Source organism: Triticum urartu, chromosome 3, assembly GCF_003073215.2.
Source record: "Triticum urartu cultivar G1812 chromosome 3, Tu2.1, whole genome shotgun sequence".
Lineage (NCBI taxonomy): Eukaryota > Viridiplantae > Streptophyta > Magnoliopsida > Poales > Poaceae > Triticum > Triticum urartu.
The window spans coordinates 2,168,165-2,187,346 of NC_053024.1; the positions used below are offsets into that span (position 1 = coordinate 2,168,165).

General features: G+C 43.4%; 1 protein-coding gene and 1 long non-coding RNA gene across 2 annotated transcripts; both read right to left on the reverse strand.

The window, feature by feature from the left end:
- Nucleotides 1–2,589: 2,589 nt before the first annotated feature.
- On the reverse strand, nt 2,590–10,302 carry LOC125542214. The gene is made up of 10 exons (XM_048705163.1): nt 10,271–10,302; nt 9,525–9,786; nt 9,263–9,402; nt 8,699–8,780; nt 8,293–8,512; nt 7,639–8,214; nt 4,897–7,237; nt 4,707–4,806; nt 3,155–4,588; nt 2,590–3,001 (listed from the first exon to the last, which is right to left on the reverse strand). The coding sequence occupies exons 1-6, from the start codon at nt 10,300–10,302 to the stop codon at nt 7,925–7,927; spliced, it is 1,026 nt and encodes a 341-aa protein (XP_048561120.1). The 3' UTR covers nt 2,590–3,001; nt 3,155–4,588; nt 4,707–4,806; nt 4,897–7,237; nt 7,639–7,924.
- A 746-nt stretch (nt 10,303–11,048) lies between these two features.
- On the reverse strand, nt 11,049–14,156 carry LOC125542255. Its single transcript, XR_007297828.1, has 2 exons — nt 11,974–14,156; nt 11,049–11,329 (listed from the first exon to the last, which is right to left on the reverse strand). It is a non-coding gene; the product is annotated as an uncharacterized LOC125542255 (long non-coding RNA).
- Between the last annotated feature and the right edge of the window lie 5,026 nt (nt 14,157–19,182).

Sequence of the window (19,182 nt, forward strand, 5' to 3'; positions counted from 1 at the left end):
AGCGAAATCTATCAACGCTTTAGTACCACCTCGCGTATATGTTTTAAATTTAAACTGAAAGCGTAAATTCATATAAAGAAAGCGTATTGTGACGATAAACCCACGGAGTCAATTCGTACTTTATTATTAGGGACTAGGAAACATGCCCGTGCGTTGCAACGGGAAAAATAAAATATATCATAGGCCTGTACGCCAAACACACACACCCTCGTCTCCCACACAACAACGCGTCCATGTCCTCTATTTCAACACAACGCCCAACACACGTCACAGCTTATCCTACACACAATCAACAGATTGTTTACCTGCATAAAAAGGTAGTACTAAACTAATTGGAAATTTTCAAGAGGGGATGAGCGTTCATGTGTAATTAATGCTATGTCGCAGTTGCGAGTGGGATTGTTTGATTACTTTTTCCTAGGAAACAAAGGAAGAAAAAACTTATCAGCATAAGACAAGCATGAACAAATTAAAGAGCTAAAATGTAGCCCATTGGCTTCCTGTCCACCAGCTCTGTCTAAACCTGGCAGAACAATAATTTTAAGGCTTGAAGGTAAGGCTGAGCTTGAATTAATATATAAACTATTCAAAATCAAGAAGATGAGAGGGGAAGGGAGAAAATAATAGAACAGTGCCATGAGAACCACAAAACTGTGTCTGATTTATGGTCGACACGCTGTGGCAACCATCGGATGCAGTTGGCCAGCACTTCTACCCCACTCAAGTAGAGTGTCATGTGCATATCGGCCAAGAAACGTTGTGTGCACGACATTTTTTAAATAATACTAGCAAAAGGGCCCGTGCGTTGCAACGGGAGAAAAAAAAATCATAATCTTCAATAGCTATGACCATATTTTGTTCACATTTCATCGCATGATTTTGAAAATTTATTAAGAAATGCAAGAAAGTGTTTTTTTAAATTTATTCACAAATTGAAGAAATGTTCAAAATTTTAAAAAAATATCATGGTGGTAAAACAACTTGGTAATTCAATCCACCTTCTGAATCCAACTAATCCAGGCTTGCCACCGCTGTCAATGGCACATCCGGCTCATGAAAGGATAAATAGCAACAAAATGTTTAAGCACCACTTGTGTGTTTGTACATAACTATGGAGTAGAAAACAACGAAAATGTTTCATTCACTTGCTTCCTACTGAACTGTTGTCTTCTGAAAAGCTATGCCAAGTGTACTACTTCTGAGAAACAACCACCTAAAGAACATTAAAAAATATTAAAGCATAATGCTACAATTTTCAGATTGTTGGCACAAAGGTTAGAGCTATCATTGTGACAATCTATTGCCAGATAAATCAGTTACTTAAGTGCAGCAATTATATAACTTATGCTGCATCACCCAAAAAAATTAGTATAGCAAAAAGGCATGGATTGGAAACTTTGTCCACAATCATCTACTGGAAAAAGAAATTAGAAGGACAATGTCTGTCGATTATACACACACAGGGGGATCTAGAAGAAGATTATACACACACAGGGGGATCTAGAAGAAGAAAAGGCGGATCACCTGTAGGTGCTATAGCTTTGTAGAAGGTAAAACCTTAGAGGCACACTAAGTAAAATTCAATGTGTGTAAACTGATCTGACAGGTGAAACTTTAATTCAACAAACATGGCAATCACTAACTGCCTTATAGTCAAGAGATTGTATCACTAAGTTGCCTCTTCTAAGCAATAATGGTAGCAGTTGCGTGCAAGGTGGGAAAGCTTAACTTTTCGATAAGCAGACATGCTTGATTATATGATCTAAACAATAACCTTGTTATATTACCTAACGATATAAGGGTGACTAAAACTTAAAGTCCATTAAGAAGTAGAAGGTCACATGTTGCGGAACAAGACCAGGCTTGAATTTCCAAACGTTTATCAAATGGCGCTATCATCTGTAGCAGAGCAGTATAGTCAGAAGCAAAAACAATGCAACTAAGCAATCATGAAGGACAAAGAGGTAAAAACTAATACAGAGTACTACAGAGAACTACCAATATTACTGATAAATACCGAAGCGAAAGAAGCACCCCCTAGATTGACTGTAACCAGATTAACAAAGTTAATAAGTAGATTTTCATCCTGGATTGACCATATACAATATTTGTTACAACACAAAGTTAAAGAAGCTACCACTCTTGTTCTAGAAGGCTAGAAGTTCTCACATTAATTGAAAACAAAGAGGCAGATCTCCACCGCTTGTTATGGTGGTGCAGAAGTGCAAGTTAATCAGATAAAAATATGTATCAAAATTGTTATAGCTATATAAGACGAAATTGTATGACACTTCCATCATTGTTTACTCTGCCAAAATATTTACTCTGACCTCGAATGACACTCATGAACAAATCTAGAACTAATTGCAAGCTGCAACAATGTGAGCACGGTCTATATTACCGTAAAGGACAGAGAAGAGAAAATATACAAAAAAGAGAAGACATTTGTACAGTAAGGAAAACTAACCATGAATAGATTAACCTTAAGACACACAATAGGGATAAGACAGGAGTTTGTTCAGTAGATTTACCATTGATCCAAAAAGTTATTAGTAGGCTTAAGACACATGCATCAGGCATAACAGAGAATGAATGCCAAACAAATCACCCAACGTAGTATGTAAAATTTGTGCAACACCTTTTGTATCATCTTGACAATTGATCCGAACCTGCATCCTTCTGAATCTATAGAAGTAACGACCACTATGTCCTACACATCATTGTCCTCTTCATCACTGCAACCTGGATCTATTACAGTAGTAAACTTTATGCAATTATACCTTTTGTATTCTCCCAGCGTTTGGTCCAAACTTGTGCCGTTCTTTAGAAGCAGCAACTACATGTGCATGTCCTACATAGCATTCTCCTCTACGTCACGTATAGCACTTACTTGAACTTTTCGAGGACCTTGCATGCCTGTTGTAAACCTCCTGGATTTTTCAAATTTGGAGCAGGTGTTGTCCCTCTGTCATCCATGCTTGCCGTTCTTTACTCCTTAAGCCTAGTAATCAGACATATCAAGTATTATGAACAGAAAAAGGAAGATTAGATGGACAATGCTACAATCAGTGACGCTAAGGTGTCTATCCTGAATTTCATCAATAAACAGCGTGTGACACACAGTTGTAAATATATTGATTGGAGGAGCACACACCTGAAGCAAGTATTGTTGTTGCTAATGTTTCAATCAGTGACGCTAAGGAGCGCCGCAAGTTTGTTATTCAGATCGGTGATGGAAGCTCAGATGCTCACCGCTCCAGGACTGTAAGACCAGAAATGGTGTCCTTGTCAGGCAGCCGGCCGTCTCGGTTGGTAGCTGTCCAACGTAGTGCACTGCTACTTGTCGAAGAGATGCTCCTGGAACGACCACCGCAAGCCTCCTCGTGTCGCCCTTCACGTCTTCACCAGTCCAGGGGCTACCTCCTCCAATGCACAAGATGTAGTTTACTAAGTGCCAAAATCAAAAGTTTGACCCTGCAGAGATGAAGGCTTCAGAAGACCAACATGGTAGCGAGCATATTAGCACCGAATATAGAATTACAGCGTGCAAATGTCGCATTGAATATGCATAATTACAATTTTACAGGGCCAGAAAAATGACACTGTAGTTCACTAATGTGGTTAGAGGTTTGTGCATCCAACCATCCAAGTAAGCGTGCTTATAACCTTAACATACAAAGTTTGCATTCATTCAAGTTAGGAGACACATACTACCAAAATAAACTAATTTCCTCTTAAAGGTTATAACCAGAAAAATTCTCACATGTCGCTTAATTAAAATTCTATGCAATAGTTTATTGAGCATTTATGCGTACTCTGAAAAAGCTATGAATATATTTTTATGCTGAATATAAGAATGCCAATAGCCTGAAAAAGCTATGAATACATTTTTATGTTGAATATAAGAATGCCAATAGCCATGACACTCAATAGGAGACACACATCCCAAAGAAAAAATGATGTTACTAAGCCATTTAAATTTTGGCATTTATTCCCAACTTCAGATAGGCGCATTCCATAAAGGAAACACTTCATTGGAATCTTTCCAGTCACGTCACATCATAGAACACGCCCTGCAGAAATGTAAGAAATATACACAATGGACATCAAATAGCTGAACAGGAAAGACACGAGAAACCTCAGACCAGATAAGTAAAATTTGATGGTCCATAAAATCCCTTTAGAAGACATAAGAAGGTTTATGCTCTCAATAATGTCCAAGAAAACCTAACATGCGAGAAGAACAGAATGTAAAAATGAGATGACATTAAAGACAACAAAGAAACAAAAACAGAGGAAAATATGGGCCATTGTTCTAACACGAATGCTGGTTCATGTACAATATGTATTAGAACTGAGATGCATTTTAAAATGTATGTAGGATGATGGCATTGCTAGTAGCCCCCGCTCTGATAGGAACCTAGGACCATTATAAATGTTGGTGCTATGTTTTTTTTCTGAATACAACTGAAGCCTCCCTACAATTTAATTCAAATACCTCATTCTTCTTGTACACAATACCATCTCTTCTCCAACCAACAACACCGATAACTTGCAGGGTCGCATTTAGAACAGGCTTATCTGAAGGCTATCAATATAGAGAAAAGGATATGTGATTTAGTTACTTACCTAGAAAATAAATAGGAACATACATAATTATTTTTGTAAATCCAATACAGCAGACTCATTATTCATATACTCCTGACCTTGGAGGAAAATGGCGACCGTACACGTTCCTGGGTTATGTATAACTTCAAAAATTTAGGTGAGAGATTCTGAGGATAACCAAAGTCCATAATCTCTGCACTGTTGCACAGAGTCAATATTACAAACAAAAAACATTCCATGGTGGAAAGTGAAGCAGCAAGCAAAGTCCAAAACTGGATGTGCCCTTACCATCAAGAAGTTTGTATATTAGCACCAAGTTATTCCTGATAGCATCTTGATCAAAAGTTCCACCAAAGTAGGACTTGAAGAGGGCCACTGCCTGATAATTTCAAATAATCTTCAGCAGAAATAACGGCGAATGAGATAGGTCATATTAAAATACCATAGGGGGCTCCCCTACTGTTCCAAGGTCAAAAAGATAGGACATATTAAATTGCTGATAAGAATGTCAATGTGTACAGAGTAGGATCTATACATTGAATTAGCAACTGTAATTTCATCACTGAATCATCTTTGTCCTAACATACAAATTAAACTAACTCCTAGCCCAATCCTCTCGGTAAATCATATAGAGCACAAAGGGTTCTGTTATTCATTTAGTCCTATCAAAGTATTCGCAAAAGTGATGAACATGGAACATCAAACCACCTAGGCATTGTAAATTTCTAGAAGTACTTTTTAGTACCACTTGCTTAAACCCTGTAGAGTTTGCCGATTCTGATGTACCATCACCAGTAACTTTTCGAAATAGAAAATTCCAGTCGCCAAACAAAGCCAAACATCGATACCATTATTAGATGGCATGATCATTTACACCTCTTGGATTGAGATGAACATTATCTTACACTTTGACAGAGCAAAAATAGGTAACTACAGAAACTAATCTGGCCTGTTAAGTAACTACTACATTCTGTTGCTTTGAATAGACTTGTGTTCTTCTATGCTCACTCATATATCCTCAGTTTTAATGACCAAAGTTTCTCAAAGTCGTCTAAGTATTCTACTATCTGTGTGAATTATTTATTTCTCTAAACCAAATGAGGTTAAGTATTTCAAGCGTCTAGCACATTTGAATTGCAGAGAGAGAACAAGCAAATCTTTACCTAATTTAAGTAAAAAATTAGAAGAGCAGCCGTGGGAGAACTTAAACCTATTCTTGCCTCCAGATTTCTCTTGAGGGGGGTGGGGATGTATAGATATGAAGGGTATGATTCATCATCGGCTGGCAGGGATCTCCGCCTGATCCGGTGACCTGGAGAGGATATGGCGCGGTGGGGAGTAGGGGCGCGGGCTTCTGCTCTGCCGTTAACCCCCGTGGTGTGCACGACGAGACGACGTCGTCTCCATTGTAGAGGGCTCACCGCTTTAGGGAAAGGTAGTAGACAACAGCTCCTCCAACTCTGGCCGTGGCCGGCATGGCACTGGATCCGGCGACCTAGAGAGGATGTGCCACGGTGGGGAGGAGGAGCGCTCCGGTGGCAACGACAGCGGGGCCCGGTCGGATCCGGCCGGGGGTGGATCCATTTGCGGCGGATTTGGCGTGGGGGCGGCCGGATCCGGCGAGATTGAGGGTCGGCGGCACCATGGAGGCCCCTGTCCAGCAAGAAAGAGGGAGAGAGGTGAGAGGAGATTGAGAAGAAGGAGGAGAGGCGAGAGGGGCGAGGCGGCGAAGCAGACGAAGGTCTGGCGGTGAAGGTCGCCGACGGCGGGGCGGGGCGGAGGGGTGGGGTCGCCGGCGAGGCGGCTTGCGGACGCGAGGGGAGCGAGGGCAGGCGGGAGCTTGCGGGCGCGAGGGGAGCGAGGGCAGGCGGGAGCTGCGGGCGGCGGCGCGGTCCGCTTCGCGCCCGTGCGGGATTAGAGGGGCTTTTTTGTAAAATTGAAACGTTATATAGAGACCTACTAAAACAGGGACTGCGGGTTAATTTCTTATAAACCAAGGGACTTTTATGCAAAATCGCTAGCGACGACGGACGACCAGAAGCAGTAACTGCTTTATTATTAATTAGGGAAGATATAGTATGATTTCGGAAGTAAGAAAATGCACATGTTGCAAAAGTACCCTCTTATATAGTATGATTTCAGACTATGATTTCAAAAGAAAGGGAGTTTCTCGTTGTACACAACTACAATTATTCTCTTTGTCTCCCAAAGTTTAGCCAACTATTTTGGTTACGTCCCAAAATTTGAAATTTGTGCCGACATCTATACATTTAATCTATTCTATGTCTGTATCTAAAGAGCAGATGGCAAGATAATTTATTTCATGGAAAATGCATTGTAGTCTAAGTCAAGAAAACATGCAAATACATTGGCTATCTTTGCCTGCGTGTATGCTGGCCACAATTTGTTAGTCCGTTGCTTCATGATTTTAGCCGCCAACAACTCTTGTTGCGTACACAGATTGTGTGCCTTTTAATCAGCTAGCTTGGGCTTGTCCTGTGTACGTCGCCATGTATAATAGGAGATTGATCATCCCAGAACGTGAGGAGCACCAGGACATGCCTTTCGAACTCTAACTTCTGGACGACAATACCATTCAGCAAAAGCTCTGAGTCAAATATTCCCAAACCTGAAATGCCAAGAAATTGCAGAATTTATACATAAATTCGAGGGATAGATATGCATTCTGCATAATACTAAAATAACTACAAAATATGCATGTTTAAAAACATCAAGGTTGTGATACACTAATCTGATTATCCCGATGGAGCTCAGACTTGTAGGTAGAAATACGGGACTGGTGTATACTGCAGTAACATCTACTGAAGTCGACCATTACTCCAAGATCAAAATGTGATAATCATAATATAAGTTTGCTTCATGGAAAAATTGAAACATATTTTCTTGTACTCTGCTGACAGCTATACTTGTTCATAAGATAACCAACATGTATTTTGACAAACTGATTAGTATTTTTATCTACTTTTTTGTGACCGGAATGTCCATTGAGGCAGGCAGGCAGAGGCATACAGGGGCTTTGTAGCGTTGGCCTGATGTAATGTATAGAGGTGCCAACTGTTAGTCATCTGGGAAAGAAGATGTGTTCATCAAGAGCCTAGACTCGTCTTTTCCCCAACTCTGTAGCCAGTTTAGGTTGGAAAATTCGTGAAGAATGCTTCAATCATCATCTGCACGAGTTTCTCCATTGCTTACATCTGCATGTACATACTGACATGGAGTAACTCTCATGGTAGCAAGAAATTTTAATTTCCACTGACGTGCAAACAAAGTATTAACACAACTGGAGCAAAGAAGATCACAGAGATGAAAAAATGATCATCAGTATAGATAAAAAATAGGACGGGTGAATAAAATGTTCTAACCTTTCAAATTGAGGTGCATTAGTAAGAAAACTGAAACTTCTTACCCTGTTGCTTGCACAAGTAGCAGGCTTTCCTAGGTTTGGATCACTCCAAGAAATCAATGGGTAAATTGCGGCAGCTGCTATGTTCTGCGGATTGTGCAGAAGTACGAAGTGGTTAAGACATCGACATAGGGATGGATTGCATTGCAAATTCGACAGCCAACAACGACGGGAGCACGTCTCTGAAGAAAAAACAAATCCACGATATGATCTCTACTCTCTGATAGCCGGTGGAGAAAGTAGATGGAGAGCGCCATCACCAGCACTGGCGGAGCTCTGTCTAGGCTGCAGAGGCAATGAAGCGGGTCCATCTCCGACGCGCACATCCAGGTGTCCACCGGCAGGCGGCATGCCCTGTCGAGCCGGCCTCGGTGCTCTGTCAAGGCTATTAGTGCAGTAGCAGGTCGCTGCACACACCTGCTCGCTTGCTTCATGCCCCTGTATTGCTTCTCGGCATAGTGAAATAAGCTTTCTAACAATCTGAATCAACATAATGGAACTCGGTTCAAACTGTCAGTCCAAGTTAGGATTGATATACTTAACACAAAACACAATTGAGACATACAACATCAAAATGGTGTAACAGTTCTCTACCGCAATGCACATTTTGAAAGATTGGCACTTTGAAGAACTTCATTGCCTCCCTAGGATGGCAATAGCACGGACCTCGACACGTATGTCGCATATTGCTTTCAAGATCAGTAAGCGAGTCGATGGTTCAAGCTCCTTGTACAATTCAATTTCAGCTCTGCACAAGATCAAACAATTAGAAAAACTATGAAGATAAGACTGAATCTGAATATCTGATCAAGCAATTCTCATGTACAGGACTAAGCCATGTGATGCAACTATTGGTACATCACCTTCTGCAACCTGCAGTTTGGATCTCTGTTAGTTTAGTGAATGGAATATCAATACTGGCATTAAATTGTTTCCAACATAACCAATCCTAGAGATGCTGGCTGAACAACATGTATTGCCTAAGCAGAGCATGTGATCAAATACAGTGCCAATCAAATCTACTCTAGTAAATCAATGAATGAAGTATGTTCCAGCGATGAAATAGCAGACATCAGCCATGCTGCTACTGTACCATGTGCTCAAATAGTTAATGCAAGAAAACTAAAGATTAGCAGTAAATTCCTAGAACCCTAAGCGAAGAAGCAAACCCAGTACGCCGATCTGCCGGCCGCTGGGGGTAGGGTATGATGGTAGAAAAGGGACACGCACGTGGAGGAAGTTGAGGACGGAACCGAGCTCCCACATACAGCAGAGCCACCACCGTGCCAGCTCCACGGGCGCTTCGGGCTCTGACACAAGCGGTGCCTCGTCCGCCGCGGCACCCGCTGCAGCTTGGCGACGCGGCCGTTCTACCGGCCAGCACAGAAAACAATTTTACTGTCAAATTTCATCAAACACTTTGCATGCCTTAAAATAGGAATATTATGGTAGGGGGAGTGGGATCCAGGGAAGCGGCGGGCAGGCGGCATACCGTGTGGCAAGTAGGAGCCGCGCGCTGTCGAGGAGGCTGGCGCACCGTCTTCGGCGGTGCTGTGGGATGGATGTCGACGAGCAGCTCGTCCGTGCTCCCTGCATGGCCGATGAGCAGCAGCGGCTGGGTGTTGCGCGAGATGCGGCGGATCCTGTCGATCTCGTCCGTATTTGGCGACCGCAGACCGAGGACAGGCACCGCAGGGCGGCAGCAGAGGGATGGGGGCGCGGCCGCCGAAGAAACCCTCGTGCGGGGCAACAATCTTATCGAGAGTCAACGACAGGCGAGTCAGTTCAGCGTACGGACCGTTTTTTTTTTCACTTGCATCTGGCTACGGTGGACTGCGGGTTGATTCTTATCAACTTGAGGGACTTTTTTGCAAAACGTGCGCGACGGTGAACCCGACAACCTCAATCCGTGCTTTATTATTAATAATATACTAGCACATATAGGTGCATTTCTTTCACAAAATAATGAAGTGTGATCTATCTTACTGTCTTGAATCAACGTTCACTTTGAATTGAACTCTGTATAAGTGTAGCTAAACTGTTTGAAACAATGAAAATGCAGTCTGATATTGAATTGTTCTTGCAGAAGTAAAGTTCATGCTTTTTGAACAAACAACAGCTGATGATTTCTACTATACGTTGGGCACAAGAAACAATTTTCCCCTCTCCTATGAGCCGTCTCCCACTTTTGGCAACAGTTTTTGGCTGGAAAAAAAATACTAAAACAAAGACCATTACATCCAAATATCAATTTCTGAGCCCGGGCTCATCGGCCCCCTGTGAAAAGTAAATTAGAAAAAATACTAAAGAATAAAAAGAGCCAAGTTTTTTTTGCATGGAAGATGCTTTAGTGCATGAGGTAGTACAATACATTACTTGTGGTAGTGGTAGCGGCACAAGGATGCGATGAACAGATAGATCTCCACTTAATCTTGATGCTGAATCCACCACCTCGTCTTTTGTGCAGTTCTAAGGCAACTCCGACAACAAAGATTTTATCCCATCTTCCTCACAACCCTTCAGTTTAAATCCCACATGGGATTGAGAGTCCCTTCTATCGCCTACCAATACAATAGCTAATCCAGGAACATGTGCAACTGCCTTTTTCATTCGACGAAATTGTTCAGCAATCGGTAACTTTATGTCCTCTGCAATTGACTTGCCATCAATAATGGTGCCCTGGATGCGCAATCAACTTTTAAGCAATAAAAGTGCAACTCAGAGTCACAGATCATTAGCATGAGATTCAGAACTACACTGGGAAACAACCGTGAATTCAACATATGCTTGTCATGGATGGTACGCTTGCTTTTAATCTATATACTACACATCACAATATGCATCATACCAGTTGATCAGATATGTGAGGCTTGACATCAAAATTCTACATACTATTAATCTAAGATCATCTTAAGAACTGGTTGAAAAATAAACTAAAAGGACAATTACCGAGTTTTTTACCATACAGGGAGGCTTGCAGTACTTTGTGCCACGTTGTTCTATACAGAGCATGAAGGAAGGGGAGCAAATCAAACAAATATATATACAAACAAAGGAGCAATTATTGTACGGATACATATTGTTCAGTCAAGAAAATCATTCAGAATTTCCCAACCCTACCGAACAAAGTTATAGGCCAAACCTCATGCTATTCGTCGTGCAAAGCTATAACTACATTATCACACCCTTTTTTCTACCATCTTGTATATGCACTGAACCAAGTGCAGTACTTGCCCCTCCAACGTCTCATCAGTGCAGATCACACATTGCATACATGTCATCTTCAAACCATAAAGTCTGTAGTATGGCAGGAAGTTTTACAATTAGGATATGTAATTATACAAACAACGACTGGGCAGGCAAGTACATGTTGATCGATAATTCAAATTGTTATAAGCTAGAAAAACATCTATTCAGTAGCAGCAGGGAACATACTGATAGTTCGGATCACCATATGTTTAAAATGTGCATTATTCATCCTCACTTCAAGTCGTCTAAACCTGGTAGCAAGTCCAGATACATTGGTTCATATTGTGGCACTGCCCTGACCTTGTAAAATAATTTTCTACTTTCATGACTCATAACTCATGACCGTGAAAGGTAAAATCAGTAATTACAATTATATGGCACTCCTTTCGGTGCATTCAGAGAGAAAGGGGGGCGAGAGTAGCTACCCCCCAGTATTAACCAAATAAATACGCAATAAGATATCCTCTAATAACATACTCCCTCCGTCCGAAAATACTTGTCATCAAAATAGATAACAAAGGATGTATCTAGAATTAAAATACGTCTAACTAATGTATATGGACACAAAACACACTCTTCAGACAAAAATCTTGTTCCTGGACCATTCAAAGTGTATTTGAAAGACATACATATCAGTGGACTCCCACGTCCATATGTATCTTAAATTTTTGAAGCCTAAGATGTGGTAGTACCTGCTTTTGTTAGACAGCTCCATATTTTGGATCTGATTGCAAGCTCCATATGCATCAGCCTAGTAAAGGTATCTGGGTGATTGGTTCATATCTCCAGACCTGATAAACACAAGCGGTGAAAGGATGAGAAAATTGTGAATCAACCAAACATTTGCACAGTTAGATTATAAATAAATTGGACAACAAATATTTGAACAATCTGGCTAACCCATAAAACTGACAAATCTAAGCTGGAACTGCAAGCTAAGCTGAGACAATCAAAAGTGTGAAGATGGACTGATGAAGGTAAAGTAACCACTTGAGTAAGAAAAGAATAAAGCAACAGGGACAACAACGATGCCGCTCTACAATCGTCTCTCTAATTCCATTCCCCTAGCTTGCCCTCTCATCTCCTTGCACATCAACCAGAACATCTGACCAAGATCAGAGAGAAGCAGTGGTGGGAGGGCGATGCAAGGTGATGAGCTGCGGCACGATCGATCAAGCATCGCTGTACTGATGGCGAGGGAGCTCTGCGGTGAAACCACCTATCAGCCGTACCTTGATAAGGACCGGAAGAAGCCTTTGGTTCAGGGTCCGAAGAAGAATACATGTACATGGAAGGTGGAGCATAGGGTGGTGTCTGCTCTTTTGCGATTTATTGCCTCATGGCAAGGGATTAAGAAGGATGTGAAACCATTGACCACAACAAAGGCGAACAAAGAAATCAGCCATCAACCTTATCCTCTCCAACCACGTTGGGTGTCCCATGGTGCCGAGTGCAGCTGCCGTCCCCCTTATCCTCTCCAACAACTGAACCCCGCGATGCCCAGCCGCTATCTCACTCCTATTCCCGAACAGCCGCCGTCGCGCTCCTGCTCCCGAACGGTCGTCGTCGCTGGACTGTGCTCCAAGTCACCGCCGCCACCGCCACCTGACTGCTCTCTCCTTGTCAACCCCCTCTCACTCGATCTCAATCTAGAAGCCCCCCTCAAAATCAGCACCCAAGGAGTTGGTACTATCGAACCAGCCAAGTCCCTTTGAAATCCGGGTTGGGCACTCCATGAATTTGTGTTCAGAAGGACACCAACGTCCAGTGGGCATCCCCAACGTGTCCCATCGCAGCCTCCCCCTCCTCCTCCCTTCCTCCCTCTCTCCCTCCACCGTCTTCTCCTTCAATCACCGCATCCCCGGCGACCCCAAGAATCCGAGGCGTGATCCCCCCAAATCACACCCCATCTCCCTCGCCCAAAATCCCAACGAATCTCCACATCATGGGATGCAAGAATCATGAATCCCCAAGTATATTCATCAACAATCCGGGAAGAAACCCCTGTCCGCGGTGGTCCGACCATGGACACAGATCTGCAGCTCCCCATCACCGCGACATAGCCCCTGCACCCGCTGCCGGACCCCACCACCCGCCGCCGCTGCTCCCAACGCCGCCACCGCCGCCGAACCACTACCACCGCGACCTCGATCCAAATCAGAGGCACGGGAGCAGGAAGAACGGCTGCCGACTACGGATGGCCGGAGAAGAAGACCGCCGGCGGCGCCCTACCCGGACGGATCGAGCGAACCCGTGCTCGTGTGTTGGCCTCCAAGCCGATGCTCGACCCGGCACGGGGGAGGGGCTGGCCCCGAGGAGCGGGGAGCCGGCGAATCTGTCGGCCAGGTGCTGGGCGCCGCGCTCCATCATCGCCGTCGTTTGTGGAGGGGCGCGGTCCCGGTCGAGGCGGCGCGGGGCAGGAGGTGGCGGCAGGATGGAGGTGGAGATGAGATCGAGGAGGCAGGATCGTGCGGGGCGCTGGGCTTTTTTTCTTCTTTTCTCTCCTCTGTACCGGTTCGGGTCTGACTTATGAGGGGACTGCGGGTGCAATTTCTAGAAAGTAAGAGGGTCTATTTGCAAAAAGGGCGCGACGGTGAACCCGCCAGGCTCAACGGGAGAAAAACTAAGCAACGGATAGGAAACTCATCACTCTCTCCTTAGCCCAATAAGTACCCACATCAAATACTCCAGCATGAAGAAGAATTGTGCTTTCAGTGAAAGCATATTTGCAAAGTGGCTATTTAGTGTATGAATTGTTTAGTTCATGGTTTTTCTTGTAATCATAGCATCACATCCTAGCCATCTCTGCAAAGCGGCTACGAAATGTATAAATTATTCAGTTCACGGCTTTCCTAGTAATCAATATCACATAACATTCTAACCATGTGTTTTTTCCATCTTGATAACACTAATTCATAGAAGAAGGCATATTGTTGGGTGGTATCTTATTTGATATTTGTACTCCCTCCGATCCATATTAATTGTCGCTGACTTAATACAACTTTAAGTATTTTTCTATTCGAAGGACCCTGCATCTCTTGTACATTTTAAGTTTTTAACAAATACCTACATGCCGTGCCATGACAAAATAAAGTCGTAGAATGGTATGCATACAATTTAGAAATTATAGAACGTGCATTCAATTCCAGTGAAGTCACTAACTACTATAAATTACAAATAAAGTAATTCTTAGATGACCAAGGATACAAAAGGAAAATACCAGTAAATATCACATATGGCAGAGCAAAAAACAATTACCAGCAGTAGCATTCACCTGAGAATAGAAATAATAATTGATATAAACATATGGAAAATCCAACCATGCATAGCTGAGATTAGCTGTTTACATTTATACCGCGGTCAAAATTCATTTTGGTCACAAAAAACCTCATCCGAGATTGTGTCGCAACAGATTGCTTGAAGTCAACCATTGACTTTCGGATTTAGGACCAGTCTTTCTGTTGCTGGAAGTCAGCCACAAGACTCGGCATCGATTTATGCTAACAATGTATACATAACTACTACTATCTAGTGTAGTTTATACTGAAAAAGCTATGAAAGCTACAGGGCACAAGGAAGGGTGGACAAAATGAGAGGTTTGGAGAAGAGTGATAAAATTTTAACAACTTGCAAGCACCGCGAGCTGATCCTATTTTGCAAGTATAGTGGAAAGATACATATGATTGCATTGGCATTAAAACTAATGTTCTACCTGGCAAGTAAACTGGCTGTGGATCAACACGTGTAGCAAGTGGAAGATCTCAGACTTGCAGTACACAATTTCTTTGTTTACTAATAGGTATCCATCTGCAGTCCAGGGTCATATTTGAACTCCTTATAACACGCTCATTTGCCTGACAATAAAACAGGAAACATGAATAAGCTATTATGCATTAACCGCATTGTTACAGCCAGCTACTCTCATATGTAATTGTGATTTAACCACACAAACATTACACAATTTCATAATAGACCATGCTTAGATTCAATATGCACAGAAGAAATATGACAAATGAGCAGAATGTATGACTATGCCTACAAGATTGCAATATAGTTTAGCTATTTTCAAGACTATCACACATTCAAGCATTCGGATATGCAGAAGCCAAAAAGCAATGCTAGCAGACAAAGAAAAACCAATAAATTGAATGTGATGCTTCATATTGCACAGTGCATGCACATGCCATGAAAGACAAGCACTTTGCCTATGTATATCTGCATACAAAACTCATGTAACTTGATGCTAACAATTTATTGGGTAGCAAATAATTATAAAGGTGAAGTAAAAGGATGATTGTCAAGAATCTGAGCATCCAAGAAAGAATCTAGCCATTCCATTCATGAATCCTCCAATACTGTTCCATGTACATAAAGCAGGGGCCGAGCTAAGTACAGAGGAAAATAAAATAACAAACCTGTTTAAGTAGTTGATGCCGGATCCATATTTTTCTGTTCAGAAGTATGACAACACCGTATGAGAGGTAAGATCAGCGCTAAAACACACCATCATCAAGTATGACCACCGTAAGAGAGGTTAAGATCAGTGCTAAAACACACCATCAGCAACACTATAAACCAGATCGCTCGTCACATCTCGAATCCTACTTCAGGACAGTAAATCTGAAAGCTAAGCCCATACATTATATAGCTCACCATGGATTTTTTTTGTGGGGTAAAAGGATTGTATAATACAATTTGTATTGCTTAAGTATTTGTCACATTACAATCCCGAAGGGTAAGGCCTAAAATTTCATCAGGACCCGATCCTAACCAAACTACTGTGCGATCTTCTTGGCGCCCAAAGCGAGCTAGCAGGTGGCTGGCTGGTTCTGTTCATGAGTGATTTTGTTGATGGAAAACCGTCTTCCCTGTCTCATGAGATACTTCACCTGCTCAACGAGATGTCCGAGCTGTGAGCAGTCACGGGAAGAGCTATTTATCATTGCAGCAAGTTCAGCTGATTCAGTTTCCACCATAACATCCACATGGCTCCAATCTAGTGCAAGCGACATGCCCTCCAAGCAGGCACATAGTTCGGGCTCAAGGGCCGACCAGCAGCATTGCAATGATCTGCAGGAAGAGAACACAATCTGTCCTTGTGCATCTCGAAGGATCATGACAACACCCACATCGCCTGTACTCCCCATGAATGAGCTATCAAAATTCAATTTCATCATGCCCTCAGGTGGTTTCTCCCACGACTTGCCTATAGAAGTACACTTTGCTGGGGTGGCAGCAGCAGCATGCCATCTAGCACACCGTTGCCCCTAATAATATGTTCTGTTGTCTGCGTTGTCTGCGTTCGGATCTGCCTTAAACTCGCCAGGTAGCTGCAGGGGAAGTGCTGGGAGCCTCGAACATAGGGGAAAGGCTTCTCACGTCGGTGTATAGATAACTTGAGTATAGGAATTGGTGCTACACATCGTTCTGTTCTTTGCTTTTCTCACGTCAGCGTCAAACTGGTGTTCCCATCGCCGACTATCTCATTGACCCTGCTGCACGCCACCCGCAGCTGCTCCCACCCATCCAATTCCTCCCTGAAGCACTTCTGAGTCCGGCCATCACCTCTGCCACCGTAGGAGCATCGTCCGTGTGCTCGTATGGCGACGCGGCCTCCATCCGGCCGCCCACTACCGACGGCTTCTTTGCTTCTGTCGCCCCCTGTTGCTACTTCGAGCGAGGCAGGCCACAAGGCCCCGCCGTCCAGCAGCAGCGCGGGTGAGGGTGGCATGTGCCAGCGCCACGAAGCGAGGAAGAGAGGGAATTGGTGGCGGGGGCGAACCTGCGGCTGCGTCAACCCGCGTGCGTGCTCTCCTCGCGAGGTGTCCTTCGATGTGCTAGGGTTGCGTCTTCGGCAGTGACGCAGGCGAAATATAGCTGACGGGATTCCCTTGCTCTGCTCCAATTTGTAAAGAAATCTTCTCTAAGTTGTAGAGGAATTGAGATTAGAATTTCTTTTCTTTAGGGAAAAAAGGAAGAAGTGAGAGAAACTGAAAGAGGGGGCAGCGTGCAGCAACGTGACTTAGGCGAGTCCATTAGCCCAAAAAGCCCAATGAACAAAACGTGTGACTGATAGAGATAGAGATTATAAAAAATTGTACGTGTATGGGCTGGACTAAAGCAGGCCCAAGTATGCCATCGTGCTACCACGGAGGCAAAAACGAATTGTTCCGTTAGTACCACATCGGTTAATTCCAAAACATAAACGTAAAAGCGTAATATGATTGGGCGAAAGCGTATTGTGACGGTGAATCCATGGAGTCAATCCGTACTTTATTATTAGGGATAGATATATAGGGATAGACTAGTACACATGCCCGTGCGTTGCACCGGACGAAAAAAAATAAAACCTGTTTCCTGTGCCATTATGCACCATTTTATATCCAATTGTAATAAACGTCAATGATAATGTTAAATGTTAAAATTTTATTTTTAAAAATAGAAGGTAATGTTAACATAAAAATTGGAATATTTTTTTAAGAATAGTCAACATTTTTATGAAATGTGAACATTTCTTTGAAAAAGATCATTTTTCGAACAGATGTTTTTCTTGCAAAGAATCCTTTTCAGGGGTAATAATGTTTTTAGGGGTAATAACATTTTTCTGTATAATATAATTTTGAAAATGTTTTTTTATATATTTTTCTGTAACTGATTTTTGCACAACCTGCTTCATTTGCAAGTGTGCATCATTATTTATATCCATTTTTCATAAACATCGACGATAAGGTTAAACATTAAAATTTTATTTTTTTTAATAAAAGTTAACATTTGCATAAAATTGAAATACTTTCCAAGAAAGAGTTAACTTTTTATGAATTTTTAACATTTCTTTGGAAAAAAATGTTTTTTGAATAGATTTTTTTTGGACATTTTATGAACTTTTTGGGCTTGCGCCAAACGACTGGGACTACGAAAACACGCACACTCTCAGAAAAAAGATACACTTTCGTTGCGACACAAACTGCACACATTGTCTTTGTTCCCGTTCCCTTCACTATCTCTAGTCGCCGCCGATGCCGCCGATCCCCCACTCCCCTCGTCTCTCCCCTTGAACTCTCTCATTCCCCTCGCGTCATCTCACAGACACACAATACACAGAGGAGCGAGCGCCCGTTGGCCCGATCCCTCCAGCCCCGCGGCCCTCGGGCGCCACTCCGATCGGAGAGTGCTGCCACACCGGTGACGAACCCTTCTACACCGGCTCCTCATTCCTTCCCGTGCCCCTGTCCTCTCCCTCACGCCTCCTCTGCATTTGCGCGCCAGGCAAGCGCAAGGCCGCCGTTGGCCCGGGACGCTGCGGCCAAAAATACTACTCCCTCCGTCCCGAAATATCTGTCGCTAGTGGTAAATTTACAAACAAATAAAAACCTGGAAGTTTTTGGGAGACAACACAACCGGCAGTCCAGAGAATCATCAGTTCTCGTCGTCGCATCGCCCACTCAACTCGCATCCACCATTCCGCCCGCACCCCCCGAATTTCTCCGCCGTCCCAGTGCCGGCGCGACGTCGCATGCCCCGGCAGAGCGAGCGCTGCTGCCGTCACATATGCCCGTCGAGCGCCGCTTCCGCCTACACATTCGCCCGCCGCTGCCCCCGACGCATCTGCCTGGCTCCAAAAAAGCTCATTTTTCGGGTCCAAATTGGCTGATCTGGCGGCGGTGCTGGATCCGGTAGCGGCGAAGGCGGCTAGCGGGGAGGAGCAGGTCCTCCATGGCGGGCGCAGAGTGCACTGACAGATAGATGGAGTAATTTCGCCTTAATCCGTGGTGCTTCCCTTTCTCGACTTAATCTGCGGTGGTTCCAAATCTTCCTAAGAGTAATTGATGCCCAACATTCTCCGTCTCATTTTCATTGCTGCTTCTCTGGCCGTAGCGTTCTGCGTCTCCTCGATGAGTAAT